At 37.2% G+C, this 12,044-nt stretch overlaps 1 protein-coding gene across 1 annotated transcript in view; it reads left to right on the forward strand.

The window, feature by feature from the left end:
- ERICH6 (glutamate rich 6) overlaps window positions 1–12,044 on the forward strand; it is a 33,201-nt gene that overhangs the window by 18,642 nt on the left and 2,515 nt on the right. The window contains exons 11-13 of the mRNA XM_067739788.1: window positions 4,059–4,144; window positions 6,132–6,287; window positions 8,726–8,954. Coding sequence (XP_067595889.1) covers window positions 4,059–4,144; window positions 6,132–6,287; window positions 8,726–8,954 — 471 coding nt within the window. The remainder of the gene's footprint in view (window positions 1–4,058; window positions 4,145–6,131; window positions 6,288–8,725; window positions 8,955–12,044) is intronic.

The following is a 12,044-nucleotide window of genomic DNA, read 5'->3' on the forward strand; positions in this document are numbered from 1 at the left end:
AGAATATTTGAACAACCCATTTAACAAATTTGACCTAATATTCATGGATTGGAAGAGTATTTTAATATGACATTCTTCCCAAATTGATCTATAGATCCAATGCAACTGTAATTCAAATTCTAACAAGGTTGTATATTTGCGTGTGCAGGGGGAAGGAAGGTCTTGACAAGTTGATGCTAAGATTTACATGGAAATATAAAGAACCTAGAAGAGCCAAGACTTTCTTGAAGAAGAAGCCTGGGAGGGAGGGGAACACGCTCTATCAGATACTGAGATCTATTACAAAATATAGTAATTAAGACAGTGTAGTGTTGGGGCAGGATAAACAAATAAATCTATGATACAGAATAGTTCAGAATCGGATTTATGCACACACAGACTTCTGATCTATGCCAGCAGTGGCACTGCACAGTAATGGAGAAAGGAAAATCTTTCCAATACATACTGTTGGGACAATTGGATATCCATATTTTTTAATGAAATTGGAATCATACCTCACATCATATAAAAATCAGTTCCAGTGGATTAAAGACCTAAATGTGAAATGCAAAACTACAATGATTTTTTTTTTAATAGGAGACTAGCTTTATTACTTAAGGTTAGGGAAAGATTTACTAACCAATTTAAAAAAAGCAGTATCCATAAAGTAGTTGATAAATTAAACTTAAAATTTGGGGGACTTCCCTGGTGGCGCAGTGGTTAAGACTCTGCGCTCCCAATGCACGGGGCCTGGATTCGATCCCAGGTCAGGGAACTAGATCCCACATGCACACCACAACTAAGAGTTTGCATGCCACAACTAAGGAGCCAGTGAGCTGCAACTAAGGAGCAGGTGAGCCAGAACTAAGGAGCCCACCTGCTGCAACTAAGACCTGGTGCAACCAAATAAATAAATAAAATATTTTAAAAAATTAAAATTTGGAAGACAAGCCAAGGGAGATATTTTGCAGCACATAGGATATACAAAGGGCTTTTATCCTAAATGTATAAAGAACTTCTATAAATCCACATAAAAAAAAAGTCTACCTAATAGAAAAATGAACTTAAAAAACTTGACCACTTCTCCAAGGAGAAAATTCAAATAATCAATAAACATATGAAAAGGTGTTCAACCTCATTAGTAACCTGGGAGAGGAAAATTGAAACCACAATTAGAGATCAGTACATACGTATAATATTGGCAAAAAAAAAAATTGTGAAGTCTGATACTACTGAGTGTTGGAAAGGATATAGAGTAACAGTCCCTATTATTTGCCTCTAGTGTGAATGCAAATTGGTACAACTTGAAAATCATTTTGGCAGTACCTTGTGAAGTGGGAGACAGGCATATCTTGGGGTTCAGCAATTCTACCTCTGGGTATAAGATCTGAGAGTAACTGGGTACCAGCATACATGCAAAAGACGGTTCAGAGTATCATTGTTTATAAGCCAAAAACTGGGAATAACTGAGATATCCATTAACAATAGAATGGATAAGTAAATAATGATGAAGTCATACAATACAATCCTACACACAAATGGAAGTAATTGGACTACAACTACACACTGGGACGTGTATGAATCTTACAAACATAATGTTGACTAAAAGAAACAAAGTATTAAAAATTCATAATGTTCGATTCCATTTATGTAAAATTCAAAATGGGAAAAGTTAAACTATATTGTTTAGAGATTACAGAACACTGACTTTGGGGTAGCACAGAGGGAACTTCCAGAGTATCAGCATTGTTCTATATCTTGACCCAGATGGTGATAACATGGGTGTTCACATTATAATTGCTCATTAACAAAATAGCATATTTTAGTGCTTATCTGAATCTATTTTATATTTCATAAAAGTGAAAAGTGTATTATCTTTCAAAATAAATGGCAACATTTACATGAAAATTTAGATTGTTTCATTGTTTAGCCCTAGGAATTCTTGTATGCATTTTATTACAATTCAAGATTAGGAAGAAACAGAATTCAACTGAAGCTTTAGTTCATTTTAAAACATTGTTGGGGGCTTCCCTGGTGGCACACTGGTTAAGAATCCGCCTGCCAATGCTGGGGACACGGGTTCAAGCCCTGGTCCGGGAAGATCCCACATGCCACGGAGCAACTAAGCCTGTGTGCCACAACTACTAAACCTGCGCTCTAGAGTCCGCGAGCCACAACTACTGAAGCCCACGTGCCTAGAGCCCGTGCTCCGCAACAAGAGAAGCCACTGCAATGAGAAGCCCGCGCACTGCAACAAAGAGTAACCCCCGCTCGCCGCAACTAGAGAAAGCCCGCCCGCAGCAATGAAGACCCAATGCAGCCAAAATAAGTTAATTTTTTAAAAAAGACATGTCTATAAAAAATAAAATATTGTTGGCTACAAATTCATTCCCCTATTGAGTATTACATAGAAAGTAAAATAGTTAAGCTTACAGGTACAACAAGGAATATCTTTTGTATTTCTTTCTTCATCTTCCCATATTCCACTAGTGTTTTTCTCAAATGAACTTCAAGAGCAACTTTGAAAAGACACCAGATGCTGCAGCTTACACTGGAGTGTAAAGTCAGTTTATTGAAGTATAATTTATTGTAAAACTCACCTCCTTATATGTACAGCTCCATTAATTTTGACAGTTATGTAATCACCACTACAACCAGGACACAGAATATCTCCACTGTGCTAGGGCTGGGTTTTTTTTTTTAATCTTCTTTTGTTTTTATAACAATATGCATATAAAGTAAAAGTAAATAAATAAAAAATAAACCTGATTGAAAAATTGGCATAAGACCTGAATAGGCATTCTTTTAAAGAAGACATACAGATGGCCAACATCATTAATCATCAGGGAAATGCAAATTAAAACCACAATGAGATATCACCTCACACCTGTCAGAATGGCTGTCATCCAAAAGAACACAAATAACAAATGTTGACAAGGATGTGGAGAAAAGGGAACCCTTGTGCACCGTTAGTGGGAATGTACATTGGTTTAGCCACTGTAGAAAACAGTATGGAGGTTCCTAAAAAACTAAAAATAGAACTACTGTATGACCCAGCAATTCCACTCTTGGGTGTATAACTGAAAAAAAATGAAAACACTAATTCGAAAAGATACACACACTCCAATGTTCAGAGCAGCATTTTTTACAGTAGCCAAGATATGGAAGCAACCTAAGTGTCCATCAACAGATAGATAAAGAAGATGTGGGGTGTGTGTGTGTGTTTTATATATATATATATAAAACACACATACACACATATATATATTGGAATACTACTCAGCCATAAAAAAGAATGAAATTTTGCCATTTGCAACAACATGGATGGAGGGTATTTGGCTAACTGAAGTAAGTCAGAGAAAGACAAATACTGCATTATATCATTTATATGTAGAATCTAAAAGAAAACAAACTAATGAATATAACAAAAAAGAAAACAGACCCACAGACATGGAGAACAAACTAGTATTTTCTAGTGGGGAGAGGGAAGTGGGGAGGGGCAAGATAGGGGTAGGGGTTTAAGAGGTACAGACTGCTATGTATAAAATAGATAAGCTACAAGTATATATTGTACAGCACAGAGAATATAGCCAATATTTTATAATAACTATAAATGAAGTATAACCTTTAAAAATTGTGAATCACTATGTTGTTCGCCTGAAACTTTATAACATTGCACATCAACTATACTTCAATTAAAAAAATACCTACCATATAAGTTCTTTTTAAGTGTTTGCTGTTACGATGATGACGATTACTTAAAATATAATTCTGACTGAAGCCTGAGCACTCTCTTCTATCTTGTTCTATTGAATAAAAATTGTTTTTAATTTTTTAAAAAAGACAAAAAACAAAAAACACTCTTCAAACAGATAAGTAATGTCAGATTCCTGCCAGAAAGGTTTAATCAGGTTATCTGCAGGGGTTAGGGACAATCTTTAATGATTCCTAAGGATTGTTCCCTGTTGCTGATTTAGGATCAAAAATTTAAGTTAAGAAATGGTTTGTGTGAGTGTCTAGCAAGCAAAGGATGTCTGTTGTCATCATGTAACTGTGCTTTTGTTTTCTACGGTGTATAGATCATGACAAATGAGCTCTTTGAAAAGCACTACAAACATGGGAGCAAATTTCTGACTTCATTTCCAGACGGGACAACACAAATATTGTATCCTTTCTTTCAACAACTTATTTTCGTTAGCTTTATTTCTTCACAAAAAGAAAGATAAAGAAAAAATAGATTGAAAAATATGAAGAAAAAAATAGTTATTACCAAATCCTACCACCCAGAGCAAAGCTGTTAACATCTTTTTATACATCTTGCCTTACTTTTTTCCTATGAGTAATTATATGATTCTTTAAAAATTAATTCAACTAGTTATTCATATTTTGTAACTTGCGCCCTTTACATAATATACAATACTCATAAATGTTATGAGTATATAATATGCAATAAATATAGAGATAACAACACCATCTTTATAAGCACATGGCATTCCATCACAGTGATGTACTGTAATTCCTTTCATCTATCCCCTATCACTAATCAAAGGTGGTTTCACAATTTTGGGCTGTTTTATACAACAGCTACATGAACAGCTTTGTGCATCCTTCGCTGCACACTTATCACTTACTTCCTTGAATTAAATACCTAGGGATAGAAATTCTGGGTAAGAAATTATGGACATTTTAAAGGTTTAATAGATTTTGCCCCCCAGAAAATGTGTACCAGTTTACACATCCATGAGCAGCATGTTATTTTTTAATACAAAAATTCAGTATCCATTTTATGCAACACTCAGTTATTGAGTGTTCAAGTTATTGATCACTTGAACTTCTGCCTGATGATCAGACCATTTGCTATTTTGACGCAAAGGCCATTTAATATCTCAAGGAAAGTAAAACAAAACTATGAAACGAGAAGGACTTTTTGGCGAACTAAGGGCCTCATTTTGTAGGAGAAAGTCATTTTTAGTCACAGTTGCCTAAATGTTTAGTCAAACCCCAGTAAGAAACCATAAAAATGGCTTTCATGCCATAGAAGTGCAATGAAGTTTTAGTTCCCTAGGCCCTTTGAGAAAGAGTGTAGGTTTTTTGTTTTAATTATATCAAAAAATTTTAAATAACTTCCCCAGCTTGTATCATTAGTTATCATTTCCTGCCCTGGCTTTAATTCGTTTTCACTCCTTTGAAGGCTATGGCTGATTTTCAAAATGATTCAGAATCAATTTTGTGTTTACTTCATCTCTGGACTTCCGATCAGCTGAGATAGGACTGAATATTAACAGTTAGTGAATTATCCTCAGTATATTTTATACTTTTTGATGCTATTGTTAAGTGGAATTATTTTAATTTCATTTTCAAAATGTTCACTGCTAGTGTATAGAAATACAACTTATTTTTATACATTGATCTTTTAGCCTACAACCCTACTGAACTCTTTTGTTAGTTCTAACATTATTTTGTGGATTCCTTAGGATTTTCTATATACAAGAGCATGTTATCTGCAAATAGAGATAGTTTTACTTCTTCCATTTCCAGTCTGAATGTCTTCATTTCTTTTTCTTTCACAAAATTTTCCTGACTGGAACCTCCAGCGTGAGGTTGAACAGCAGTGGAAAGAGTGAACATTTTTGTTTAGTTCCTGATCTTAGGGGGAAAACACCTAGTCTTTCATCATTAAGTATGATGTTAGCTCTGGGGTTTTGTTAGACATTCTTTATCAGGTTGAGGAGGCTCCCTTCTATTCCTAGTTCATTGAATCATTTATCATGAAAGGTACTGGATTTTGTCAGATGCTTTTTCTGCATCTATTGAGATGATCATCTTTTTTTTGCTCTTTATTCTATCAATATAGTATGTTTCATTAATTTATTTTTAGATGGTAAACCAACCTTGCATCCCGGGATAAACTCCACTTTGTTGTGGTACACAATCCTTTTAATATGTTGCTAGATTCCATTTGCTGGTATTTTTGTTGAGGATTTTTGTGTCTCATAAATATATTTTGATCCACATAAAAAGCATGAAATTATTTTGTAATAACCCTCCCATTTTCAGAATGCTTTATAGTTTCAAAGGGCTCTCTTATAAATTGAATTTATTCCCAGTATAAAGACCATTAGCATAACTCAAATGACCTTATCTGATCTCAGCTACCCATCTGGAAACCTAGCCATCATCCGAGTGCCCAATGAGATAAATGGCTTCACTTGCATAGTCCAAGAAGACATGCCCACTAACCCTGCAATCCTGGCAGTGCTAGATTCTTCGGGTCGAAGTTCCTGCTATCATCCCAACGGAAATGTCTGGTAGGCTTCTAGGTTCCTCCTGCTGTCATTTTGTTTCTCAGGTTTTGTGAAATTTTATTTTTCCTTTTATTTTTTCGACTTTATTGAGATATAATTGACATATACTGTGTAAGTTAAAAGTGTACAGCGTGTCGATTTGATACACTTATATGGAGCAAAATGATTACCTCTATAGCATTAGCTAACACAGGCAACATGTCACATAATTACCATTTCTTTTTTGTGTTGAGAACATTTAAGATATACTCTCTTAGCAACTTTCAAGTTTATAATACAGTGTTAACTATAATCACTATGCTATACATTAGATCCCCAGATCTTATTCATCTTATAACTAGAAGGACAAAAATAGCTTTAAGAAGATTTATTTATATTAGTGGTCTTTAGATAGTAATGTTCAACTCAGATAAATTTTTGATTTATGTCATTCCATATGCTGCTTAGTGGAAAAATCCCAGGCAACTACATAAAACAAAGCTCATCATATTTTTTCTATAAACAGAAAGAAAATATAAACTATACAATTTTAATATTAGAAAAACATCTCTAAATAAATTGTATGGCCATCCTAGGGATCTGAGATATGAACCCAGGCAGTCTCTCTAGATGCTATGCCCTGATAATGTTATCCTGGCTTCATCTATGGAAATAATTCGCAATGGACAGCTGCCATACTGTGTTGTTACTGTTTGAGATATATCCCTAACAAGTAGGCTTCCCATAGCCACAACCAACAATAATATACAAACAAAATCTCTAGAGAAATGAAGGTCCTAATGCCTTCGATCTACTAACTTACACACTCTGTGATTTCATATTATTTCATTTAGTCTGAGAAAGTGAAATTTGGGTTCTAACTTCAAATACAATTTAATCTTTTGAAGCTTTTCAGAAAGAGATATTCTCTCCCTTTAACTTATTTACAGGTATAACAATCTTATCTTGAGACACTCTGCCAATAATTGACAGAAATTTGAACACTCTGCCAGTACTTGAGAAAGTTAGGACACAGGGAGGTATTTGTACTTTTAGTTCAAAGCAGTAGTCAATCCATTACCTCCAAGTCTATTGGAGACTTTCTCCTTATCCTTCAGGGTTCAGTAGCAGCTCTGCATCACATCTGGTGGGGCACTATGTCAACTGTCACCAGATATTCACTGGCTTCTAGGACTTCTCCCTTTACCAGTAAAGACCTCCCAGCCACCGACTGAACTCCTGGGCCCACTGACATGACTCCTTGACACTCTCATAGCCCCTCTCGCTGCTTCTTGTGTAGCAAGCCCACCTCCCCTGTGGGACTGAAGTCCCTTGAAGGCACACCCTGCACCTTTGCCACTACATAACATTTATCTGTACATGGCATAGACTCAAAGAAAGTTTATTAAATAAACAATTTATCTAGATAATTTTAGCCAAATGTTATTTTCACCCACGTACCAAGATAAAACTAAATCTCCCTCCTCCCAGATACAAAGATAATCACCTCAATTTCTCAGTTGTACTTTTGTTATCAGATTACTGCCACTCATCAAAGCTGGGAAAATACTATGTGAGTTATTTTACTCTAGGGAGCCCTCCTGGCCAATTCATCTGGTTTAAAAAAAAATAATTTATTATCAAATTAAGCCAGCTAAGTACCCAGAACTCTACCTATCCTCTCTCCTCGAGAAAGAGATGGTGACCCCAGATGGAAGAAAGTGAGAGGGTATGCAAAGGAGCTCATAGAGTAGGATGGCAGTCACTAGTGCCACTAGATCTCAGATTGTGCAGGGCTACATCTGTAGGTAATGTGGTAAAATGTGGCATTAACAACTCTAAGAGATTGGGGAGGCCCTGCTGGCCTCAGTTCCCCCTTCTGCTCCATTACCAAACTCTTCTAAACCACAGTGATCTCAGAGATGATCCCTGAGCCTCTCCTGCCCACACTGGCCCTGATGAGAGGTCTCCTAGAAGGACTCCTGGCCCCCAGTTGCTGGGCACTGTTAGGAAACAGGTCTCTGTACTGAGGCCAATTTGGCCTTTCCCAGAACTTACACTCACTGATCTTCATTTTGACACAGGGAAAATCTAAGTACGAGTCTTCTCCCCTCTTCCATGTAGAGCCTGCTCTCCTGTATTTCTTCTTATCCAAACTAAACCTTCTGTGCTCCCTCTTCATCCTCCCCAGCACATCATTTTCCAGATCCCTTTACCATCCCGGTTCCAGCCTTTGGACCCATTTTGGTTTATTACTACATCTTAAACCATACCCAGTACTTCAAATTAGTATAGAAGTCGGTCACAGTATTATTGCTCCTAAGATTACCTGAGGTTTTCCACTATTCATATGCTATTGGCTAGTATAAACTGCTATTCCCTTTGGTTAGCAAGTGAGCAGGCTAATTCAAGGTTGAATTATAATGTAACTGTTTATGATTTTTAATTTCCTTTCTGCCCAGGGTATACATCAATATCTTGGGCGGTCAATGTTCAGATCAAGCTGGCAACAGAGTAAGGGCTTGGAATTGGTCAAGTTCCGTCACTTCCTCACCCTTCGTTTCATTTAAACCTGTCTTTCTGGCTTTGAACCGTTATGTTGGAATCCGCATTTTAGAACAAGACAAGATTTCAATCACTTTTTTAGCAATGGGCCAACAGGCAAGAATCAGTGTCGGAACCAAAGTGAAGGTAGGTACATTTTTATAAACAGTTGAAAGCATTTAGAATAATAAGAGTAAAGCAATGTTTGTTAGTGTTATTACTGATAGATTATACTTGTGTGTAATCCACTGTGCACTACTGTGAATTTTGGAGTTCAATGAAAAAACATATAGTGAAAGTTTCATATGGATTGAGGCAACCTTACTGTTTTTTCTTCCTCAGAAATTCCTTTTAGTTCAGACTTGATTCCAAATAACATTTACTGAGTGTTTACTCTCTGACTGAGGTAGTGCAGCTTTGGGGGTTTGGTTTTGGGATTTTGTATTGGGTTTGCTTTTCTCTGTGCTCTAGCAGAAAGCGCCTGGCTGAGTCAGGAGACCTGGGTTCTGACCACGTTCAAGACCCAGCACAAGCCCCATCTCCTTGGAAACACTTCCCAGAGCTCCTAGCCCTTTGTCCAATCAGGGTCGAAAATGTCCTTCTCTGGGTTGTCCGTGTACTCACCTCTGTCCATGCACTTGCTGAACCATGTGCCTTACTCGCCTTCATGGCTGTCTTTCCTACTGGAAGGTGAGCTCCTGCAGGACAGAATCTGTCTTACTGATTCCTTTATCCTGCCCGGGGCATGGCCCAGAGTACACTCTCAGTGACCAGAAATGCTGCACAACGGTTAAGAACACAGACTTCGGGTTACAGAGACGTAGTTTCAAACCTCAGCTCTGCCACTTAGCTAAGTAGCTGAACTTGAACTTCAGTTCCCTCCTCTACAAAATGGGGATAATGATTCCTCTCTTACAGATTGCTGTGAAGATACAATGAGAATGCAAAGTACTTAGCATGGTGCTTGGAACTGACTAAGTACTTAGCAAATGATAGCTCAGTAGAGATATAGAGTTTGTCAGTTATACCTCAGTAAAGCTGAAATATATATAGGCATGTAGAGAAAGATATAGATAGAGATCTATGTCACATATAGAGCATATATAGTATGTGACTTTGAATAAGTCCTCTAAACTCTGAGGACCTTGTTTCATCAATTATTCAAGGAAGAGATTGTTCCAAACTTCAAAGACATCTTCAGCTTCTAAAAAGTCTATACGTTTAATCGAGTGGAAATACGACTTCAGGATTCCACACAGGCAGGGATATTTCATAAACACCAAACAAAAAGGAGACTCCAGATTCAGCCAACACAGAGCAAGGGTCTACAATGTGCTAAGCACTATTTGAGCTACTTCCAGTCAGTCTAGCTACTGCAGTCAGCTGTCATGCTCCAAACAAACTTCTTCCTTGGTTAGAAATTTACAAGATAGCCTTTTTTTGGTTCATTACATTCATGGTAAATATACATTTTTACCAAAAATGTCTAAAATGCTCTTTCTCCTCACCTCCCTCCTTCGAAATGAATTTTAATCAGAAAAGAGAGTTGGTGCAAAAGAAAGAATTTGATGTTAAAAGTGATTGCTTTTCTCATCATCCTCATGAACACCCTTTCATTTTTTTAAAATTCCAAGTGATATGTGGATACATTCTCATATTTGAAGATTCAAATAATATAGAAATATAGAGAGTAACAAAATGAGATACCTCCTTCATCCTTTCTTCTATTCTAATTCTCTTCCCAAAGGTAATCACCACTGAAAATTTGGTGTGTACTTCTCTTTTCTATGTACTTATAAATTATTCACATACATCTTTTTAAAATAAAAATTGGATCAGACTACACTGATTGTATTATTAGGCTTGTTCTACTTGTTTTTGTTTTCCATTTAACATGTGTTAAAGATCCTTTCATGTCTACATATCCAAGCATATTTGTCTATTCTGTTGCTACCTAATATTTCATATGTTCTATAGTTAATTTATGTTGAATCTAATGCCTTCTCAGTGGCATTGGGCACAGTTGCTCACTTCCTCCTCCTAGAAGAATTTCCTCCCTTGCTTCCAGGACCTACTCTCCCTTGATTTTACTTCTACCTCAAGGGTTACTCCTTCTCATTTTTCTTTGCCTATCTTCTTCACCCCTGCCTTTTTCTAAATATTGAGGGGCTCCAGGGCTTGTCATTGGGCTCATCTTTTCTCTAGCTATACTCACTCCCTAGGTGATCTCATTAGTTTTCTGTCCTGAAATACCATCTGCTTGCTGATGACCCCTCCATTTATCTCCACGTGGATCTCCCAGGAACTCTAAACTTGCATATCTGATTCCAACCCTCCATCTCCATCTGGTGTCTAAAGGGCATTAGAAACTTCACAGAGCAAAATGACATTTGAAAGCGTGCTCTACCTTGGGTCTTCTCCATCTTAGGAAATGGCAACTGCTTTCTTTCAGTTGCTCAGACCCAAAACTTGGGGGTTGCTACCCTCCTCTCTGTTTCACAACCCCACATCTTTCATCTGCAAGTCCTATAAACTCTACCGCCAACATATCTCCAGACTCCATCACTCCTGGCATCCTTCAAGACTACCACCCTTATCTGCCTCATGTACCTAATCCATCTCTTGTTTAAATTATTACAGTAGCCTCCTCCTAAGTCTCCCTGCTTCCGGTCTTCCCAAAGTCAATTCTGCCATGATAGTGGAGGTGATATTTTGAAAACAAAAGTCTGGTCAAAACTGGAGACTTCTAACCTTACTCACAGTAAAAGCCAAGATCCTGTAACTGCAATATTGTATGTGATCTGGACTTCCTTCTATTAACATTCCCTCTGTAGTCCTCTTTTCCTACCCACTCTGTTTCAGCCACCCTGGCCTTTTTGCTGTTGCTAGACAATACCAGGCATGTCGCTGCCACAGGGCTTTTGCACTCGCTATTCACTCAACTTAAAATATTCCTCCCCCATTTAGCACATAGCTGCTGCACTTCCCTCAGGTTTCTGTTCTCGGAGTCCTTTCCTGACCACCCCGTGTAAACTCGCACGACCCCCACCCCTACGCTGGCACTCTGAGTGCCCCTTTGGCCACATATATATGCCACAGGTTCTAATATGTAGGGCTCCCATTTTCTTTCACCTATAAAGGGTTTATGATTTGTATTCTGATTTCTTCAACTCAGTAGTTATTGAATTTTCAAACAGAGTTCTTAAATTTTCTCTTTTTCTTGTTAACTTCTAAATG

The sequence above is a fragment of the Pseudorca crassidens genome, chromosome 5 (genome assembly GCF_039906515.1).
Source record: "Pseudorca crassidens isolate mPseCra1 chromosome 5, mPseCra1.hap1, whole genome shotgun sequence".
Lineage (NCBI taxonomy): Eukaryota > Metazoa > Chordata > Mammalia > Artiodactyla > Delphinidae > Pseudorca > Pseudorca crassidens.